General features: G+C 37.9%; 1 protein-coding gene across 3 annotated transcripts in view; it reads left to right on the top strand.

The window, feature by feature from the left end:
- cdk14 (cyclin dependent kinase 14) overlaps window positions 1–24,015 on the top strand; it is a 185,133-nt gene that overhangs the window by 87,900 nt on the left and 73,218 nt on the right. For all 3 annotated transcript variants that reach the window (XM_088929677.1, XM_088929679.1, XM_088929678.1), the window contains 2 exons: window positions 3,787–3,907; window positions 7,160–7,253. In XM_088929677.1, coding sequence (XP_088785803.1) covers window positions 3,787–3,907; window positions 7,160–7,253 — 215 coding nt within the window. The remainder of the gene's footprint in view (window positions 1–3,786; window positions 3,908–7,159; window positions 7,254–24,015) is intronic.

Here is a 24,015-nt window from a genome sequence, read left to right on the forward strand (position 1 = left end):
ACCATCAGTGCTCTTGAGCGTCTGATTCTTCAACCTGTCTAGCAGACAGGCTTCCTGTCTCAAAATTTGTCCGTATTTTCTTAATGTCAAGTCTCTCTCCATCCTTTCCTCACTCTGTCCTCCTGCTTCCCGTATGTGGGTATTGCCTCAATAAGTATGTTTACCATGAAAAGAGAATAAATTAGGCCAGGTTGTTAGGAACTGTAATAAGCCTGACAAGGACAGAATTTGATAGATGAATCTGTGTTTTGTTTAATAAGCATGATATACAGAAATTCAACTCATGACACTTCATTTATTTTAAAACATAATTCATTAAAATACTGACAGGGAGATAGAGAGAAGAATGTAAATCAACCAAGTGTAAAAAATACTACATGTATGACTGCTACTGGATTAGACTAGTTTTCTATTTAGCAGGTTCTGTTGCACAGGAAATAAATTGCCTGAGAGGTGCACACAATCCATTGTTATAAACCACGTTATGTGCTGATATAATTAAATCAATTTGAATTGTAAAATGTTTTTTAGTATCATAACATTCATTAACTCAAAACGCGCTTGATGTCTGAAGATACAAAAAGTAAATTTTATGCAGGGCCATTAAGTTTCCACAGTTCTCTAGTAATAAATGTAAATCATACCAAATATAGCATTATAATGTGAAGCATTAAGCATGATAATGTATGCAGAATTATTTAAAAATTATAGTAATATGGATTTCTGAATTGATTTTTGTAAGTACACATAGAAAATTAAATATCATTGCGTCTTACATAAATGTATTATTTTTTTTAACTTGAATTTGTTCTAAGGCTAAATCATAATTATGACTTACTGTAAGGTAAAAGAAAAGCCTTCACTTGGCACTGGAGCTTTCAGAGGAAAAATGAAAAGACAGTAGTTTCTTGAAGCTGTATTTTTTTCAGGCTACTGATGCCGGCATGCAAATCCACTCGCTGTCTATTACGGTGTAGTGCTGAAGTTCCTTGGACAGATGCATAGCACACGCTAAGTGTTCTGCGGCCCTCACCACCTCACACCAGTCCCAGGGCAGACGCACAGACACAAACATGTACACACTTATGAAATGTCCGGGCAGCTTGTTCCATAATTCCTCGACACTTTTATAAAAATTGCCTTCTGCTTTAAATTTTTTAAAAAAAAATTATTTTGGTGTTTCTAGAGTGTTGACTAGTTTTCCTAATTTGAAATCATCTGAAAACGTGACTAGTTTACTAGTTCTATCAGAATCTATATCACTGATATTAAGAAAGGCAGTGCTCCTAGTACAGTTCCCTGTGGTACTCCACTAATTAAATCAACCCGATTTGAGTATTTACCCCCTATTTGTATCCTCTTCTTTGTATTTAATAAACAGTTCACTCATTGAGATTAAGTTTAGTACAAACTCTTTGGCTTCATGTAAAAGAGTGGACTTTTAGGTCCTGCTTCACACTTACAAGGCACTAAATGGTTTAGCCCTGTGTCATCTTAAGGAGCTATTACATGTGTGTAGTCCAACACTTTATCTAAGATCTGCTAATTCTGAACTTTTTATTCAGACGAAGATCAGGCTCCATGGGTGACAGATGCAAGTAAAGCTTAAATAGTGAAAAATGCTAAAGGACCTCATGCTTCAAAATAGCCAGTAATATTATTTTTTTTACACTTTGATAACTACTGTATATTGTATTCTGATTTTTCCATGAAATAATGAGCTAGAATCCTAGCCTTAGACACTCGCTCATATATTATTCAGTCTGCAGGTCCCCTGACCTTTATGTGGATACATAGCTTTGGAAACAGAAAGTGTTGGCTTTGAATTGGTGGAATGGATTGGTCAAAGCATCCACTTTTACACACAGCTAGGTGTCTTTGTGTTGTGTTGTACATCTTTTAAAACTGACATTAAATAACTATATAGATGTAATGTCAGCCCATGGGCTGTGTCCTTTTCTTAAAAGATAGCGGAGCTTATCATGTGGTGTAGCCATGGCAACCACCCCTGGATCAATAGAGAAGGTTATTTTCCCACTGAGCTGACCGAACATACAGTCTCCACTTTCACATCACGCTCTTTGTAAATACTGTATGAGTTCGAAAAGACCCGGAAGCCCAAAGTACAAACTATTCTGCAAGTACCGGCGACGCTAAGTTTCTACCTCAAACATTCCTCCTGAAACATACCCTTATTATTTACTGCTAAACATCCTGTAGAACAAATAATACTTGACTTTATTATCTCCACCTTTGGTAGCCTTTGAATTACATTATTACTCAATGTTTTTAATATTGCGGTTAAAAAAGATTATTTGTTGTAAATTACTTCTCTTAAGAGTCCTTCAATAGAAAACTGCCGAAGCTGTACCTCAGTAGTATACCTTAATTATACTAGAAGTTGCTCTGAACTCCGGTGGGAATCTTGAAAAGTATGTTTGGTAGGTCTCAGTTATTAACTACGCATATGGTTATGGAATATTAGAAAGGGTCGGCCGATTCAGTGACCTTCGAGCTGCTGATGTTTTGAAGAAGGCCTGTCCGAGAGGTTCAGCACTGATGGGAGGAGAGGGAGTTCACTGGGGTCACTGTGTCGTCAATCCCAGTCACTGTCGGCTGGTGACATGTTCCAGGCTCGTACCTCTTACCATTTGACACCTAGTCCCGTGTGCTCAGACATTTCTTTCCTTTTTATTTACTCTACTTACTAGATTGACTTGTGCACAAAAATATATTTGACATTATTGCTACATTAGATTCGGTTCATGAGTAGATCTTCAATCTAGACTCTAAATGGTGCATATTTTGTTAATTGCATTTTTTACAAAGTGCACAATAAGCTGTTCAATCAGATGGGTGGAAGAGTATTTTTATGCAAAACACTTTTAATTAGAAAATTCCAACTGTGATAAAAAAGGACTTACCACAATGCTGAAGTCTTAAATATTCATGAGCTGCATATTTTGCGTTGTCATCCAAAGCTAATAATCATTATCTTAGCCATACAGGATATTGCTGTAATGTCAGAAATATATTATTAGGATGTCTAGCACATCACAGAGATGTTTTGTTTCACAAAACTGTTTTAGTTTTATTAATTTTTTATCTTTTCATATATTATTGAATACATTGAAAATTTAAATAACCTGGAAGTGTCTTTCAAATGATAACCCCTAGCAAGATATTTCTCATAAAGAGCATCGGCTGTCACTGTTATTTGGGAACTAAAAATGAAACACATGAAACAAGCAGGGCAGGTATTGTTTTTTTGTGAAAATAGAGCAAACTTACTTCATTCATTGTTCTTTGATGTGTAGACCAGTGCCTGCCTATATTTAGGCTTCTTTCAGTAAACTGCTGAAAGGATTTCCATGAAACATAGATAGTGAAAAAGGAAGCTTTCTGTAGTAAGTAATCCCATGATTGTGGTATACAATGGCGCCATGGAATTTTGCTTGATAATTTCCCAGTAAAAATGTACTGCCCTCAGTGATATGTCATTTATGAAGCACCACCTCTTAGGTTATACAGCTAATGCAGGAAAAAGCATCACAACATGGCTTATATAACTGCAAAACCTCTGAACAGGCAGATGCAGTTCTGAATTTTGAAGTCAGTAAAGGCAAGCTGGCTATACAAAGCCGCTTTCAAATTGGTTGTATGGCTCTACAGATACAACTTTGAATGAGGAGCATTATGGAATATATTTTACTGCTAATTTCTCTCACCTCTTCCTTGGTTTAAGTAATCGTTGTAGTGTCATATCTCTGGGTGTTTCTCTCACAGGCCTGGCAAGAGCCAAGTCCGTCCCCAGCCACACGTACTCTAACGAGGTGGTGACTCTGTGGTACAGACCTCCAGATGTGCTCCTGGGCTCCACAGACTACTCCACCTGTCTGGACATGTGGTAGGTACTGCACCCGGCTGAAAGGCAATCCGTCTATGGCATTTTTGCTTTGCTTCCAAATTTTTCACGGTTTTTAAAAGTGCCAGGAGACCCCATGGTGTTTTAGCATTTTGTTTCATTTTTGCGTAGTAACAAAGTACAGTGGCTATTATTATTTTCCTGATTCTTTTTGGTAATGCTTTACTTGCATAAAGCCAAAAACACCACCATAACTCTTTCATAAACCCTAAACAACACAGTATAATGACATCCTTTGCATGACCAATTTTGCAAGTGCTATTACAGACATGCCGTTTTCCATTGCAGTCCATAACAGCACATAGTTTCAGTCCAAAGCTGAAGAGCAGAGCTCCAGCTAGAGTAAAGTCAGGTTTCAAATGATGGAAAACACCGTTAAGGACTTGAGAGCTGACAAGAACTTTCTGCAGATGCAGCTTAGTAACAGTGGTCCTGGTGCTTTTGTGAAATTTTATATTGCTTTGTGGGTTTCATACGTGTTGTTTTATGGTGTTTTGTAGTGTTTACAGGGGAGTCATACCAGTATTTCTTACCCTCTTTCAAGTAAACCTTATCCCTTTGTTTAAGTGTCCTGTTATGTGCGCAGTACCATGCAGGGTGTAGTGTATGAATTGGTACATTTGAAAAAAGAACAATTTACGGAGCCAAGTGTCTTATTGAATGGTTGGCTCCCCTGCAAAGTGCAGTGTTTTAAAGTATGAAAATAAATTTCAGCAGAGCTTGCGGATTGACGAGTGACAAGAAGCTAAAACGGCTCGAGACCGCGAAGAGGGGATTCCTCCCATCTCACTTGGGCTCTCTGCAGTGGGAAATCCTAAATGCCTTGCTCTGGGGATGCTTCACAAATGATAAATGAGCCGTGCCTCTGTCTGTGGTCCCGCCAGTGTGGGGGCAGCTGATGTGGAGGACCCCAGCTGTATCAAACTCGGGGCAATTAGAGGCCGCGGGGGAAATGGGGGAGCAGGTGGATGGGACTTCAGGTTACTTTACCACTTCACTGATGTCTGCAGGAAATGGAGACAGAGTTTTGAGAACCCAGTGTTCCATGTATGAGTGTTAGTCATGTATATTAGAGCAAGTCATCTATTATGAGAGCGAGGAAACTCAATAATTCCACCTCCTTTTCAGTGCATTCTTAATTTTGTTACAGACCTAAATTGCTTTGGCCAGTTTATGATATATTCTCACAACACTAGAATATAAAATGCAGGAGGCATATGTGGAAGGTTTTGGCAGTCTTTACGTAATTAAGAAAATGACATGATTTCAGGGCTATTACTGTATAAACCATTGATTTCACAAGCTGCACTCCAGTTTTTTATCCAAGAAAGCTGGATGAGAATTTTTTTGCCCTGGGTTTGAATACCAAGTAAATATATACATTCAAATATTTACATGAGGTACACAACAAATATTTACATACATTTGTAATTACTGTACAGTAATTTGAGTTTTTAGGCATTTTAAAACAATTTGTTCTGAAAATATGCTTTACAGAATAAGTACTGTACAGTAATAGTAAAAATAAAAGAACTGAATTATTTGCAGACTTAATGACTACGTGCCCACTGTTTGGTTTAATTTTTGGTTATGAAGTCACAAGAAATCTCTTAAGCTTCAAATTCAGGGCTTGTATCTTGAAAGCATGTTATATGTTAAGACATATTTAGGATCATTAGCCCCTAAAAATCCTGTTGTACCCTTGAGATCACTCAGATTGCTCCAGCAAAAAAAATCCTGTTGTATAAATGGGTCTCTGGGTCATCATTTTACAGTAAATGAGTATATGTTCTTAATTGAGCTACCTAGTTAAATAAAGAAAAAAGGTTAGAGTTAGAGACTTCAATATTTCATAGTATTGGCTTTAGGTATGCTTTCATTAAAAAAACAAGTTTCATTCATCTCAAAATCGTTCACTGACAGTCCCTTGCCTTCAAGGAAAAATTATCTTCTATAAACCTAAAGGTGACTGATATGACCAATACACAGGATCCACACACTTTCAGACAGGTAGAGCAGGTGTTGTCTCAGGTGATACTGGGTAAAGTACAGATAAGTTCACTCACGATGAGCTCAAAATCATAGATACTTTAAAACTATTTCAGAATACTTTACAGGTGAACAGGATGTCATAGACAGCCCTTGCTGCATTGCCTTTACTGTTCTTGAGTTTTTAAAAATACCTCCTTATTTAAACTTGTTGAACTCTGGGATTGGGCCATTAAAAAAGGATGCCTCTTGTGCGAACACTACAGCATAATATGAGACATTCCTCATAAATTAGGTTTTTGTTTGTGTAATTGAGATTTATTTTGTCCCTCTGTGCTTAATGGAGCTGTAATCAGCCTAAATGATGAGTGACAGTGAAGTCGATACCATTCTTTCGATAGCATTCAAGGTGACAGACACAGCATAATTCTTCTAATCCCCTTCCTGTTAATAACCACCTAGGGACAGGTTCAGCAGAATAATTTCTTGCATAGCAAAGCATGCTGAGCTTTTTACATATTCACTTGGCATTCAGACAAAATGCATCTGTAATTGTGGAGACATTTATCTTACCATGGACTCTGTTATACTGTGTTATTGCTTTATTAAATGTGTTGCTAATCACAGGTATTACCAAACACTGAAATGCCAATATTAACATCTAGGCACAAAACATTTTCTAATTCAACAGTGTCCTGCATCATAATTAAGTTAGTGTTTTTTGTTTTTTCTGTGAAGTGACTCAGGATTCGTGAGAGTCATTCTCTATCACAGAGAGCACACGCTACTCAAAAGTAAAACAACACAAAAATGAATGCGAAATAAAATATTTTTGTATTTTTTCAGAGTGACAGCTAGACTACTAGATCTGTTTCCAGAACAGTAAAAAAACCCAAAATGTTTAATATTATCTTGTAAATATATAAGCATTTCAAAATTTACATTTATCATTACAGAAAGATGGCCACGCCAATCTCTATCTTTGTGAACACAGGATAGGATCACTTTACAGTACCTCAAGGAGAGCCGTCTACCCCAAGGCTTTTCTGATTTGTCTATGATTAAAATAACTCCTTTTTATTCCCATTATCAGTGTAAATTCATCAAATCAAGGATGGATATTGACAGTTATGATTGAGACGGGTTTTACAGGTTTTTATGTCCATGTCAAACTGCAGATTCGTATTAATAAGCTTGTAGTAACCGTGGTTTTCCTACGTACCTCTGTTTTTTTTTCCTTTTTAGGGGAGTAGGATGCATCTTTGTAGAAATGATCCAAGGGGTTGCTGCATTTCCAGGAATGAAAGATATTCAGGATCAACTTGAACGAATATTTTTGGTAAGCTATGGTGTCTTTTTCTTTTTTTAGTCATGCTGCTACACTGTCTTAAGCATGCTGTTGTATTTCTTTCACAGCCATCTTTGTAACACTTTACTGGGATTAAAAAAATTACTTATGTTCTCCATTTACATGATTAGGCATGTTAAATCTTTAACTCCTAGTCTTCCTCTACATGCACAGTATACTATATCTGCACACTTATCATTTACATTCCATTTTAAGTCTTGTCCATCCATTATAAGTAAGCCATTTATCGATATTGAGCATTTCTATTAACTGGATCTTCTCCCGAAAGCATCGAGATCAAGACTATTTAACTTGACCAGCATGGTTTTACATCTGAGTGAGATGGGAACCAAAAGGCAGAGAAATTCCATAAGATTGAAAGTGGAATAGGAGAAGGGGGGAAGAATCCAAAGAGAAGCAGCAAGGCAGATACTGCACAGGGGAGCAGAGCCATAAGGAAAACCCCAGGGAAAACAAAATGTCAGAAGTGCAGGTAATTAAGGGTTTATATCCAAATGCCAGGAGGATTAGGCGCAAAATACAATAAATAGGAGCTACTGCATTAGAATGCAATTATGATCAAATTGGAATCACTGAAACATGGGAGACAGAGAGTGATGGTGGCAAATACAACATTAACGCATACGCAGCATTCTGGAGAGACAAGAAAAATGGAAAAGCCGAAGGTGCTGTACTATACATCAAAAATAACCTCGGAGGACAAGGGGTTAGGATGATGTTACAAATCACCAAGCACAGACATTAGTATAAAACTGATTAATGTCTTACAGTAAATAATAATATCAGGATTGCATGTGTGAAGGAAGACGTGGTTATTGTGGTATTTTATTCTCTTCAGGGATGTCAGAAGGGATGAAATGTAAATGTTAGACAAGGCTAATGATTGCTTTCTTAAGCAGGGGGAACAGCTGTATGGATTTAGTGGTGGACGTGCATTATGCAATTTTAACAAGGCTAGGGGCAGAGCTTCGTTTAAAATATGGTGTAAATTTGTGGTCACCATATTATGGGAACAATACTGCTGCCATGGGATCAATCCAGAGAAAAGCAACAAGATAAATTCTGGGAATTAAGGGAATGTCCTTCACTGACAGGTTGAAGGAACAGAACCTTTCTCATCTTGATTAAAGAAGACCTCTATTCACGAGGGGACCTGGTAGAGGTATTCAAAATCCAGCAAAGCAGTGTTAAAGTCAGTCCAGTGGATTTAATGAACCAGAGGAACCAGAGAATGAACAGTGAAACAGGAACCAGACCCCACAAGTGGAAACTATACGAAAGTGCTTTTAAAAATGGACATCAGGAGGAACCTATGTATCCGAAGGGCTTTGGGAGTGTAGAACATGCTACCAGTCCAGGTTGTTGAAGCTTATACACTGGGTTCTTTCGAGAAATGGATGGGTATGAGATCCTTCAACCAAGTATCTCCTAACTGCTAAATGAGCTGTTTTGTAATGTTCTTTGCGTTTTAGCACAGTGAAACAATCATGACAGAGAGAGGTGAGAGAACCAAGGGCATCTGTGATCATAATATGATATGACTTGAATTATATTATGAAGTCATACAGCCAGAGTCAGAAGCAAAGGTTACAATTCTAGTAAAGCAGACTATAACGGACAGAGAATGAATTGAGAAGAAACAGAAAGTGTTATAATTGAAATTGAAACTGTAGAAAATAGGTTGCCAAAAAAATAAGCTGAATGGGCCCAATGGCTTTTCTTTGTTTGTTTCTTAAGAACTTAAGAAAGGTTGCAAACAATTAGCCCATTTGGTTGGTAATACCTATTTGATCTCTTCCAGCCATTTTGGGAATGAACTCAGGGCATTGGCTTCAACAATACGGCTCAGTACTAATAGCAACCAAAAAAACTAGATGGGGGAATTACCTCCTTGTGTTTGCAAACCTTCATTTGTTCTTAGCGTATAGGAGGGCATCTAGAGAAAACCCACATATGCAAACTGAAGGTGCCCTCCTCCTGAATCTGAACGCAGGTCCCAGGAGGTGAGAGGCAGCAGCACAATGTCAAGAGTTATGTTAAACAGTTCATTGTCAGCGATTCAGGTAGTCGTTCCGGTGCAGAATGTGGGTTTCCTTTAATGTGCTGTCATGCTATAATTGTGAGAGATGCCATGCCAAGCATGTAACAAATGTGGTCCTCTTGATCCTGAATGACTGTTATAAATATTTAAGGAGGGCGATTATAAATACTTAAGGTATGTGAATTCAAAAATGACCTTCAATGTCATTGTCTTTAATAGACTGATTATACACAGTTGGTAAAAGGAAGTGTATCTCAGTGTTTAGTATATATCTTCGATGCAAGATAAATACTGTATATCTCTCTTATAAATAGTTTAATCATGGCAGAAAGCTTAATCTATTAGCAAGTGTCAGACTGTTACAGAGATAGCAAGTAGTAAAACTCAGGCCTTGGGGTTATAAGTGAATTCTCTGGTTGGGAGATGAGACATGGAGAACATAAAGGCTTTATTGATTCCTGCTATTGTGCAGAGATCTAAAATCCTTATAATTCCCCCCAAAAACATGACCCATGTGGATGGCCTACAGTCCAGACTGCCACTGAGCACACCTGTATCACTGATAGACTGCCAGGAGAGACGGAAGTTGTCTGCCTTTAGGCTGTGTCTGGAAACATAAAGATCATATTCTTCTATAATTTACACTAAGATCAAGAGTCATTTATCTGATGGTAGAAAGTGATATGGCGCACAAAAAGGAATGGTCCCACCAGCAGATTCTGCAGACTGACCCTGCCTAAAATTGTCTCTTTGTTTCCATGGTTTTTAAAATTAATCAAATAAATAAATTAGGCGCTAGATCAGGTGAATCTACTTTACATGTCCTTTGATAGAATAAAGTGAGTAATTTTTTACCAGAAAAAGTAAACAAAGATTGTGTTCTAAAATGTTTTAAATACTTGGCAGAAGATATTTCTACATATTTCTAAAATTTCATTTTTTAAAGAATTCTTTGTTTCAGATATCTGAATGAAATATATACTGTACTGTGGTTTATTGGAAACAATGTATTTTAAGTAATCTTAAGAACTCCAGTTTCTTCCAGTTTGCCTATAAATGTTTATAAATTTGATTAAGATTAACTGCATCACATATGAATTAGGTAAGAAATGGATTGACTTGGCTAAATTAAAAAATATTATTATACTAATATTTCAGATAGGAATGTATGAACATTAGTCTTGTAATAGTGCTATACCTCATCCTTAACATTGTTCAGCGTTTAGTTGAACGCTGCTTAGTCCCGTGATGGTTGTTCTTTGAAATCCATTGAGCTGTCAAGCCAGATATGTGATTAATTCTCATCAGACCCTGGAAAGTTTGGCCTATATCCATCTCGAGGTTAAAAAAGGTCATCACTGGCCATTACCGTGTGCAGCAGTGCTTGGTGTCATTGATGACAGTTAATATAGAACCTACTCTATGACGATAAAGGTTTGTTCTTTGTCATGTCGTGGGATAAAGGAACTGGTTCTTATTACCTCTGTATTCTTTAATTCAAACCTGGCCGGTACAGGTGAGCTCTTAAATTATACTTTCACAAATGCATTCATTCATTATTGTTAATGTATTACCAGAATAAAAAAAATAAGAAATCTTCTAAAGCATCATACAGGTTTCTTTTATGTCCATAAATTTGCCAAATCTAAAACTACCGTAGATCACAAGACCGACTGAAACTGTGAATGCAGGAGCAAAGTGTTCATTCGCGATACCTCCAAAGCCCCACTTCTAGCAGTGTTACAGAGCATCTGCAATGTTTCTGTACATTGTCATAAAATATGATGTGCGTGCCTTTGAAAAAGTATAAGTGAACAGACAACTGTAATAAGTGAAATGTCTGCTGTGTTATATTATATTATTAATATTATTTGCAGTACAGTCTGCCTTGCAGACCCTTCCTTTGGTGTCCCCTTTCATGAAATTATAAAATGATAGATACTGTACACAACACTTACAAAACCTGAATGTTCCGACTTAAGACTTCTAAGGATAAGCTACAGCAAAAACCAAGGAGAAAAACTGAAATATGTTGATTACACAAGCATTCAGGCCTGTAAACTCAATATTTATGAGCATCACTTTTGGCAGCAATTACAGCCACAAGACGACTTTGTCTCTACCAGCTTTGCGCACTGGCTTCATACAGGCTTGGGCAAGCCATTATTCTCGGCAGATTTGTTCAAGGTCTCTCCAATTGCATGGCGATCGCTTATGGACAACAGTTTACAACTCTTTCCTCAAATTCTAGTCAGGACTTGATCACTTACGACTCACTTTCACTTTCATATTCTTAAGCCATTCCAGAGAAGTTATGGCCTTGTGGTTTGGATCACTGTCCTTTTTAAAGGTGAATTTTCGCTCCGTTTTTAGGTTTTTAGCAAGTTTTCCTCTAAGGTTTGCTTTGTTCCATCTATCAGTCTGAGAAGCACAACTATAACATAATGCTGCCACCACCATGCATGACATTAGAGATGGTGTTAACTGTGTGGTGCACTATATTAGGTTTTGTGTTTGTTGTAACAAAACGGATATTTCCAATCTTGTCTGACCACAAAACCTTTTGCCAGGTGTTTGCAGTATCAATTAGGTGCTTTGTTGCAAACCCCATGTTGGATTTGAGGTGCTTTTTCTTGCAGTTCAGCACAAGCTATTTTATGAAGAAAATATATTGTTGACTCATGGGCATTTTCTCTCATATCAGCTACTGAGCTAATTGAGCTACTGACTCAAAACTGTTTGCCTCACGTTAGCATCCCTAACCATTTTCCTCAACACCCAGCTACACAGTTTGGAGGGACAGCCTGATTTAGACAGTGTCTCGGTGCCTTCCACTTCTTAACGATTGGCTTCACTGTGCTCAAAGAGATAATGAAGGTCTTGAAATGTTTTTTTTACCATTCTCCTGATCTGTGCCTTTAATCAGCTTCATCCCCAAGACTTTTGAGAGCTCCTTGGTCTTTATGGTTGAATCTTTGCTTGAAATTCATTACCTGACTGAGGGACCTTTATCGAGACAGGTGTATTTAGTCGGACATCATGTGAATTACTATTATTGCACACAAACAGATGCCTTTTAAATATTTCGTATTTGTGAATCAGCAAAGGGTTTGCAAATTTATAATAAATAGGTTGTGTATAGAACAGACATTAATTGCTAAAATTTGTGTAATGACCGCAAGTTTTAAAGCTGCACAATGTGAAATCTGCAAGGGTCTCAATCCTTGTGCATATTTTAATTTAACAGCTCACATTTATAATTGGAATACTTTTCTTTGAGTTCAAATTCTAAGCTAGACAAATATTTGTTTTTGCTTTTTATCACAATTTGATTGTTGTTATCCATGTCTAAACTTCTTTTTGTGGAGACTGAAGTTGATATGAAGGAGAAGCAAGGTTATGCTTAATAGACAGGTAAACAGGAAAAATCCTGGCTGATGCACTGCTGTACCAAATATAATTCTGCTGTCAGAACCTGACATTACGTGTTGTAGTTTGACATTGTTTTTCTATCTATTTTCCAAATGAGCATTCCACCGTCCAAAAGGAGCTTGGAAGGTTATTTCTAAATACAGTTAAAGGAGTTCAGGCTGCTGTCAACAAATATAAGGCTTAGCATTTGTTAAAAGAAGACAGGACTAAGGAGAAATCCATGAATAAAGCCTGTGCCATAAGCCTGTCCTGGTGCCATATTGACAGAACATATCATTTTTGTCCTGGTGGAAGATAATGATTTATGGGAGGGGGATGAAGTCAGCTTGTCCTAATTAGATTTAAGGGAACCCCTTAAAGCTATACTTCAAACTAGTCTTATAACTTCTTATGTAAAGGAACTCAGATGTCCCTCAGATTGGCTCGTCTGCAGGCACGTATACAAATGTCTAGCATTCCAATACCAGACCTGTTTTTAGTATGCCTGTAGGATACCACTTTGGCACAAATGCACTTGCAGGTGATTGTTCTGGTAGTCAGTTGCAGTGCATCGTGTATTGTTTTCTAAATGTGCAAAGGCCATATGATTATGTAGGGTGACGCCTGTTTATTTTGTCCGTATTGTACCTTTAATTAGAGCTCATGTGGAACCTGTCAGGCTGTATCATTAACTCCTGGTCTATTAACAAGATTCAAGACCAACAGAGCCTATAGGGTGTTCTCAGCTGGGAAGAACGGAGCATTTGAATTTGTCATCTGGGGTCATCCCGAGACTGGGAAGATGTATCTGCATGCCGGCACCAAGCTGATTCCCCTGGGGAAATTGAATATGAATATGGACAGGTCTATCAATGGGAAAACAGCTAACCATGTGTGTTTGTTTAGGCAAAGGACAATAAGCCCTTCGCTTCATATTACTCTTCTGTAGCAAAACTGCATTTCGCTTGACAGTCTGAAGATAAGACTTTTTTTTCATTGCAGATTTATCAATGTTAAATAAGAAACAGCAAAATAAGTATGTAAATAACTCAATGCTCAAGATTTCTGATGCGGTGAATGAGGCATGATGAACAATTGAAGAAATAAAGGGGTGAATAGCATTTTTTGTACAATTAGAGGAGGCAGAAATGTGAAAGCAAATAAAAAGGAACATTAAATTTCTGCTGCCTGCTGGCTCTGTGATACTCTAATGCTAGAGCAATTACCGGTATGAGCTGACATCTGCCGTGGAAAGAAATTGTAATTGACTTATTGAGTAGAATCCCTGTGGTTTCGAAGGAAGATGCACTATATATCATCATCATCTTCAGCCCTTGTCGATCCAGTGCTGGATGAAGGCTTCCGCAAGGGTCTTTCACTATATATATGAAGATCATGGGCTAAATCCAGCTTTATTGGAAAATGTACCACATTGCGACGAGGATAAGAGCATTGCTTTCCTTGTTCGTAATTTTGGGTTGATAACTCTCAGTGACATGTTATTCAATTGTTCAAAATGTCGAGCTTTTCATAATGCACATCCTTTGAGAACATTTCAAAACTAGTTTTAGGAATGGTTTCTAAGCGTGGTTACTTACTGTATTTTGGCCAGTGGCATACAGATACTCTATCTGTTCATATTTACGTCAAACCAGACGCACTAACCTTTGGCTTCAAAGGAGTGTTGGCACCCTGTTATTTTTAAAGACAGACAGAATCAGTTTTATCACAGCAGACCCAGAGCCAGGCTCTGTACTTTTGACTGTGAACTCTCTTTGACTGTCTCTAAATTCCTCTCATAAAACTAGAAAACTAAAACAATGAAAAGTAGCTTTAAACACCTTGGGATAGCCAGTGTGTCAAAAAAGTGGAGAACCCATAAACGTATTATGATCATATTATAATGGCCTGTACAGATTATGAAGGGTGCTTATTGTGAGCCGAATATCCTTCTCATTTATAAACTTTCTTTCTTATTGACCTCTTTCAGTTTCACTTTGCTTCTGTGTAAAAGTTTTTTCCTTAAGAAGATCCAACGGGAAATAAGACTAATAATCATATAATAACAGTGTTTCTCTTGGTGAATTACGTTCCAGTAATAGCCACTAGTAATCATGTAGCCCTGTCCCCATTGCGGCTTTCTGATGGCATACAGATCTGGTGTACAAAGAAGCTGACGTTCAAATGCTTCCCTGATCCTCCTTTCTTCTTTCACTTCAAAGGGCATTAAACACCTTTATCAATAATGGATGCTATTTCTGCCATAGTGTGTGATCTACATCCAGTGACCTAAACCAGCCACACAGAGTTTACATCTAGCCGAATGGCGATAACCTTGCATAGCTGTCAGCACAGTGTCTCTCTGGCTTTTTGACCCTGTAACTCATTTGGCTTTGTGTCTGTGCACACGTTTGTTAAGGAACTGGAATAGTTCCCCTGCTTGGCTATACTTGGTTCTGGAAAGAAAGGTCAGTTACTGTTGCCATCTAAGTTAAGCACACAATATCCTTTGATTTTCAAATTAATCAGACAACTCTGTTCACACACCTGATTTGAATACTGAGTGGTCTGTAAATTCCTCTAGGTTATGGACATGTTTATACAGGAGTTCATGTTGTAAGACTAGTATTGGACTAATATTGAATCCTCAGACCACAGAGAAATGTTCAAGGACACTAGTCGCAACCCAGTTTACAATACCTGCTATTTGTCTGTGCATATATATTTTCTCTAAATACATTTTCATATTTGTGTTTCAGCCTTAAGTAAAGTATTCCTTTGTTTCTAGAAGATACAATTTAAAAATGCCCTTTCAAGTGTTGCAAATTCTGAAAGTTTCTTGTCTTTGGGAAAGAATACAATGCAAGGTTTTTGTTTCTACTCGGGTTATGTCCTTCACCTTTTCTATCACTACAGTAATGTGATGACTTTGTCTGAAAATGGCTTTTGTTGGAAACCTGCTATGCTATTTCAAGAAATGAGGCTTTGACAAGAGCCGTTTATGTGTAATATAACGCACAGTCCTTGATCTCTATTACTGTAGCAAAGACTTTTCACTCCCTCAAAGATGATCATCTAACAGGACCTTCAAATAAGTCCTTCAAAGCCATGCACAGTCAGGCTCAGAAGAAATTGAATTTATTTAGGGAGTTTTATCAAGATATTACATTCCAAGATGAGATCAATGAGCTTGAATGTGAGGTCTGACATTCCAGAAAAATGGATGTTCTTAACAACTGTGGACGTGGAAGTTACCAACAAATCTGCAACTAAGAAACAGTTAAATTTTAAATGTTTTAGGATTTGGGTGGCATGCTTATAGATGAATGTACAATAGATTAAATTTAAATTGTCTATTGTATGTCAAAAGTGATAAGCAGATTTAATTCATGTAATTTAAACTAATGTCCTCTCTGTGTCTTATGTTTATAATGCTATTGTGACATTATTTTCTGAAGTATTATTGGGCTGTTGGAAACTGACCCTTTATGCATATTACTCATATGAATTAAAGGAGTATAACAAGATCTCCTGTCAAAGTTCTGGAATTGGTATTAACCTAATGAAAAGCACAGTGGTCTTCTTTAGAAATATTAGGTTCCAGTACATCTGTCTCGAGCCCTTTTAACAAACCTCAGACAGACAGCATGCAATTATACCAACTGTGCTAAACACTGTATTATTTTCTTCAGCAGCTTTTTTGTTCCAGACAATTTAAGTACATGGAATTATCATTACTGGTAGGAAATAGGACTTTAAAGCGCACTAATATACCCCCTTCAAAAATAAACAACGCCAATTGTTTATCACGTGAATTGGGTATTTTAAAGAGCCCTCATTATTGAAATTTGAGACTAGAGCACTGCCAGACACAGAACTTTAGGTGACCTTGGAGTGTTGTTAACTATGTCTTTGCTTTTTCTAGGATAAAGTCCTTGTTCCTGGTGACAACCAGAATAAATTAACTACCGCCTTCTGAAATGTAAACAGTGGGTCCTTTTTTCAGCACGGCATATTATTGTTCACTGAAGCAGGGCCGAATAAATTGGAGAAAATTCTTTCCAGTGTACAGCTTTAATAAATGGGATAGTGATGTAAGAGTTTGGGGGAAGCTGGTAGGCATTATGATCCTAATTCAGTGTAGCCACTCAATGGAATGGATGAGTGAGTGAAATGAAAAGGAACACGGTCTCATGAGGAAATCCTTTTGAAATGTGTGGTGTGTGCTGACACGTATGTTGAAAGATATGTTACTCGAGCATTTGTTGAAAACCATGTACAATGGAGCCGACTTGAATGGCAAGGGGCACAATTTGTAAAAGGCAACAAGAAGATAGGCAGCTGGCATCTAAAATATTACAAGTTCCAACGGATGTGCTGCAAGCAATTTCATGTTAAAAATCTAGCTAGGAGACGCGCATCGGTGGTACCAATTTGGCTGTGTGGGCTTTTTTGGAAAGGGTGAAGACTGTGATGTATTAAGTAAGCTCACATTGTCGTTAATTTCTTACAGCCTTCCAAGGGTGATCTGACGGTGGGCACTGTGATAAAGCTTTCCCCACACGGAACTGTACAGTTGACCGATGGTGTTGGTGTGTGCTGTAATTAAGGGCATGAATGATCTCCCACTGGGAAAATGGAGCGAAAGCTAATTTCGGTTTTCCGCCTCTGGGGTTGGTAGGTTACCGGGAGTTGACAAGGAGAGTGGGATAATCACCTTTTGTGTTCTGCTTAGGTTGCGGCTGTGAGGTGATTAACCAATCTCCTCATCTTGACCATGCTCCTAGTTCTCCATTTCAGTAAGTCGGTCTCAGCACCCCTCTCTGCATTTTGCCTTCAAGCGCAAGCTGCAGCAATCTCAAATGCAACACCTCAATATGCAGATAAGTCTTATTATATGTTTGTGTTTAATTTATTGTGTAACACTGTGTACCTGTGAATACATGGGGAGTAAAGGGAAGTCAGCCAGATCATCAGCATTCTGTTCTTATGTGTAACACACATGATGTTTAATGAAGCACGCTTTCAAACTATAAAGCCATGCTCGTGCTTACAGCAAATCTTCATTTCCTTTCCCCTGCAGAAGAGGCAGTTAAGCAGAAATAAGGTGCACTTGAAATATAGGATATACTCCTGCAAATGATTTAAAAAACCATTGAAGTGCTGACATATTTGCAAATGGTAGCCAGCGCCAAATGTTTTTCATAATGAAGTACTGGCACAGAGGAATATAAATTGTATGTGTCTTCACAAGTATATAGAGCTGAGGGAAAAATATAGGAGTCATTGAACGCATGGGAAAGTTTGTTAACTCTTTCATGTGCATCAGTTTAGAGTTTTGTCCAGACGCCTTGCTCACGTTCTTATTCTGGAACATTATGTTAATGCACAAGGGTTTGCCTGAAGTGTCCAAATACAATAGCTGAATGAAATACATTTACAGAGGATTTTCCACTCTATTGAGTTTTGAAATGAATATGTGAGAAGTGCAACTTCCAATATGTTATTCTGGTACAATGTCAGTTCTATACATGTACTGTAACATTCCATATATATGGACCAGGTAACGGTTTGTTCCATGCTGAAAGGAAAAGAAGAGACACAGCGTTTTGTGCTGTGGAACCTTCTTCAGGTTTGAAGAAAAAAACAGACGTTGTGTCTCTCCTTTTCCTTTCAGCATGGAATAAACCTTTACCTGTTTCTTTGGAGCCTACACATGCTGAGACAGCTGCCTACTTGAACTTCTTCATTCCATATTTATCTGATTTGCCATTTATTTTATTATTTATTAGTAGTTATCCAGAGCTACTTGCTTCCATGCAGTAAATACAGCGAGATGTCTAGTTGTCAGAACACATATGAAATCACTATGATATTTTGCCAAAACCACACAGGCCTCTATAAATATAAAATACATTTTGTGTTTTGCATTTATCTACAAGATGAATGCATTATTAAGCAATGCATTTTACTGTCCCAGTCTATTCAGTGTTTTTGTACAGTTTGCTACTGCCCTCTTCTGGAGATTTATGATATTCATTTTGGAAACCACTTAAGTACTGTATTTCATGTCTATAGCCATATTCACATGCTTTGACAATTTGTTCAGCTATAATTTAATTATAAGCCTTCTAGAGATCATTTGTAATTAATTATAATTTAATTATTGATTTACTGTAAGTGCTTCCTAGGACATAAAAGTCCCAAATCTCTCAACACAGGTAATATTCAGATACAATATGAGCAAGTATCCCAGTGCAAAGGATGAGGTCCGTGGCCAAAATTTCACATATCCTCTCAGGTTAAAAAGGCTCCATTATAAATTATAAAGAACTGAAATACATGCTAAAAGATTCAGAGAAAATAAGTCTTCTACAAATTCTGAAATATGTACAGGACAATGTCATTAAAGTTATTTCTCACTAAAATGTTAGGAAAAGAGAGGAGAGCCCGTTATTAAAAGAAAGTTGTTACAGATAGGTGAAACCTTGTGAACCTTCACAGTAGCACACTTAACTCTCAATTTACAGTGAGTTTTAAGTAAGTGGACAGATTTAAAGACAGACAGTTCTGCCCTTGTAAGCAGTATAAAGCATTCACAGAAAGACCAATATTAATCAGAACTCTGGGTTTTAAGTTGCCGAGCACTAGGACTAGATATAACTAGAAATAGTGATAATAAAATTGTTGAAGATTTTTCTAGACTAGTTGTTTTCTAATTGTTCTATTGCCATATAGTATACCCTGTAGGTAGCCCTGTGGGCTGTGGGCTCCAATTCCAGGTGAGATACTAATGCTGTACCCCTGAGCAAGATACTTCATCCAAACTGTTCCAGGAAAACTCACGACTGTATAAATGGGTTGAAATTGTTAGTGGCTTTGGATAAAAGCATCAACCAGATAAATTAGTTAATTGTAAGGAGGGCTATCTGCTAATATCTGCTTTAATTTAGGAGTTTATTCTTTATGTGAATCTCCTGGGAATTTAGCTGACGGCAGGCCAAATATGAGTATGGGATGGTTGAGAAGTTGCAGAGGAACCTAAAGGCATAGGTATTGAATTTAATAATCCGTACATCCATCCATTTCCCAACTGCTTATTCCAATTCCAAGCCACAGGGAAGCCGGAGCTTATCACAGCAAGCAATGGGCACACGGCAGGGTACAGCCTGAACTGGATGTCAGTCCATTGCAGTGCACACACAGAAACCAATGAACCTATCAACATGCTTTTGGACTATGGGCGGAAACTTACACGAACTCAGGGAGAGCATTTTAACTCCAGAATTGAACCCAGGGCCCCAGCATTGTGAGGCAGAAGTGCTAACCACTGTGACACCGTGATGCCCTTGAATTTGATCAATCCATAGTAATAAATCTGCTTTGATTTAGAAGTTTTCAGTTAATAGTATTTCCAGAGAAACTTAAGACAAGCATAAAATAAAATAATGATGATACCTTGCATGTGCATAGATTTTACATCCCAAAGTATCCCAAGCTGCTTTACACAGAGGAGACCCAGTATTTCCACCACTGAAGTGCAGCAGCCACCTGGGTGATGCACATCTGCCATCATGCACCAGCAGTCCCATTAAACCAAAGATCAGGTGGAAATCTGAGAAATTATTTCAGCAGTTGAATCAAAGGTGAAAAAAAAAATTAGCCAAAAGACTGAGGATAGCACAAGTCTTATAAACATTCATGGGATCTTTAATAACCAGGTTGTCAGTACTATCTCATCTATAGCATAGTAACCCTAAATACTATCATAGAGTTGGAATTTGTGAAGAAGCAGTGACACCCTCTGGTCCATCAGCAGTACTTACAGCGATACCCTGCCTTATCCCTGAAAATTACTATATGGAATATCAACTAGGGCAGTCTATGCACAAGTGGGTGGACTATTGTATGGGATACAGAAGATCAATGAATGGCCAAAACAAAATGTTTGAGAACAGCTCATAGGTAGTTCCATTCCAGGCAATCACTGGGCCTTTGCATCTAAGGGAGGCCCTGCCCAAGAGGCTAGTTGAGATCCAGAATGTGAAAGAGGTACCAGACATCATCAGAAGCAAACCAGACCCGGTTGGGGCCTGGGTGAAAGATTTGTGCAAAGTAGAGTGCTTCAGGTTTTCTGGTTTTCTGGAAGGATAGGCTGTCATTCTGTATAGTGAAGCAGTTTAAAGATGAAGTATAAGGCTTGTACGTCCAATCACTGGTGCCATCTGTGTGCACCCATGGCTTCAATAGACCTGGTTGTGGCTAGAAAGGATATTTTTATAAAAACCTTCCATTCCTTCCCTGACACCCTTCGACAGGCCAACAATATGCAAGTTAGATAGGCAGCTTCCATTTTCCTGTTGAGCCAGACAGGATATAAATTGAGTTACCCCCTTCTCAAACTTTGAGAGGTGACTCAGTTCTGGTACTGCGCAGCCTGCCGGATTTCTACCACCTTTGCTTCCTGTGTCCATAGAAGGTGGAGGAGCTGCTGCCCTCTCCAGGTTACTGAAGGTGAAACTGGATGATGTCCAGAGTGGTGCAGCAAGGTTTAGACTGAGGTTTAGACTGGTTTTCAGAGAATCCCTCGGGTAACTCACAACAAAATCCCTCACAGAGGGGGGCTGTATGTCAAGGAGCCAAGGACACCTCCTTGTGAGACCCTACATGAAACAGCAGTTTCTAGAATGCAGGCTTATGAGGTAAGAAGTCGCTTCTTGCCTTTTTTGCCCTTGACTTTGGGAGAGGGGGTGTCCAGCTCCATGTTTCTTGGGGAATTTAAATAATGAGTTGTGGCCCCAAAACGGCCCTAAACCAAATTTTAACAATCTCAAAATACCTACACCTCCATCGTTACTGGGAGTCATTGGAAGATACCATGACTGTTGTTGATATTGTATAAGTGAAAGGTGTAACATTAATTTATTTATATTATTTTGGAATTTTGTAGCCCGATTGCCCTTTGGAGCTGACACTGCTTCACTTTTATATTTAATATGGAATTAAAGATAATTTGGAAGGGAGGCCGAACTTTGTGCCACAAGAATCTGTATTTGTGATGGACTGCAAACCATTGTGTGGGTGGGCTCTTTTTCCTTTTTTTGTTGCTGCTTTGCCCCTGAGTCAACCCTGGTTTGTTGCACATTTCAGAAATTATTGCTAATTGAAATTGATCAGTTTCCAGCAAGGGTAATTGTTATTTCACATTTAGTGCAATGAATTTCCAGTTTCAGGTTTGTCATACTCAGTCTCTTCCTCTAGAGATATGAAAACCTACTGTGTGTAGGAAATTTGCACGTGTTTCTAAATTGCTTTTAGTCGCGAAGTAAAATATGTCTGATTGCATAAAATCATTTGCTCTCATTTAAAGTTGTAAGACTCTCAAAACTGTGATTTCTGAAATGGGCCATTGGTGCTCGCTGTTGGGATAATCATACAGAATTGAATTAAAACTTAAGAGAAGCATGAAAAAATGTGTGCGTTACCCAGTTGGTTTGGTAGTCTGAATACTGGAAAACTAGAAGGAAGAGTATCCATTTCTACCATGTAATTACAGTATTACAATTTACAAGTAGAATTGGCAGATATGGAGTGATGCTACAACCCCAATGTAATATGCTGAGATAGTGGGGATATTTTAGAACATCCTTCATTCCTCAGATGAGCTCCATCACACATACGACTCCACACATGAGCCCATTTAACTGAATTACCCACATATCCTTTCATCCATTCTGTTTCTTGGTGGCAACCTTCTTAGTTGTACTCAGATATAAAGCTTTGGTACTGTATATCTCGTCTTGGAAGACAGGTAAATGTGTAAATTGTCTCATAGGATGGTGATATAATTACATTGTGGAGTCTTGGTACGTCAAGGACGTTATTAGTTACAGCTTCAAAGAAGCCATCATTGTTTATTTTGAGCAATGTGGTTTCTTATCAGTGCAGCAGACATACAGCTACATTCCTGGAGTTCTCATCAATTTTCATGGCTTCACACAGAGACCGTCTCATCTATTACTTTTTGAACTCATTGATTCTGAGTCAAATTATAGTTTTTTCTCTGAGCACGCCCCAAACCCCAAATATCCTTTTTAACCTCATTCTTCAAAAGTGTTTTCATATTGGCCCTCTAGCTTCCTTGCCAAGTCAGTGAGTCTGAAACAGATATTAACAAGTTCTAATGTAAGACACAAATACTGAAAGTAGAGAAGCATTCACAAAATTATGTTGAAAATAATTATAATTATGCTTTACCTCTATAGGTTATCTTATTAAATAAATTGATCAGCAATATGGGCAGTCCATATTCATGGAGTGCAAATAAATCCAGATTTGTGTTATAGAAATAGGGTTTTTCATAATTTGGTCAATAATTTCATTCTGACTACAAACAGGGAAAGTTTGTTATGTACTGTATAAGTATGTGTAAAAACAAAGACTTTCACCATTGTGTTAGAGTGAGCCTCTACTGATCTTGGCAGAATGATCACAGCTCAGAATTTCTTTTCCAACTCTTGAGAAGAAAAAAACAGCGACAATGTGTCAATGTTCAGTAAAGTATGTTCTCTTTTGGTACTCAAAGGGCAAAAGATCCTTTGTTATAGGAATGCAGATGAAGGGAATTCTATAGGTAGTTTAGCAGGCCAGGTGCTGTGTTTGGCCCTTTGGGACTCTAACATTTTATTTTGCTCTCTTTCCACCTCAGCGGTGTTAGTGGTTTCAAAGCTTGTCTTTTAGGTCTGTGGTTAATCTCTTCAGAGATTTAGTGCCCTTTGAGTTACAGGGCTGACTGAGACATTGACTACCCTTGCTTTAATTAAATTATAAATGAGCAGTTCATGCTTTGAGCACCAAGATGTCTAAATCTGGATAAAGCTCATCTGCATCTTGGGAAGTGTTTTGAATATGGAAACGATGCCAGCGCCCCATTAGTTACAGTTAAATGGCTAGTCTTATTGAATATGTTTGTCTTACAGTAAACACCTTTCAAGGTTATAGTGTGTTTTTTTATGAGTGAGTTTTAATGGGAATAAATATTATCTCCTACTGTTTGGCTACATAGACAGACTGATTAGTTGATTATCGGAGAACCACTAATTCCTGATAAGGGCTGCTGCAACCCAGAGTCTTTCATTTAAGCACAGGGTGTAAGGCAGAGTTACACCCTTTTAGTGAGTACATACATTTGTAAAAAGTCATAAAAGGTCAGTTGTGTGTGTTTTTGAATGCTTAATCCAGTACCCTCTATGCTGTGCCTCGATGTGTCTATGTTTACTG

This window comes from Atractosteus spatula, chromosome 12, assembly GCF_055471065.1.
Source record: "Atractosteus spatula isolate fAtrSpa1 chromosome 12, fAtrSpa1.hap1, whole genome shotgun sequence".
In the NCBI taxonomy this organism is placed as follows: domain Eukaryota; kingdom Metazoa; phylum Chordata; class Actinopteri; order Semionotiformes; family Lepisosteidae; genus Atractosteus; species Atractosteus spatula.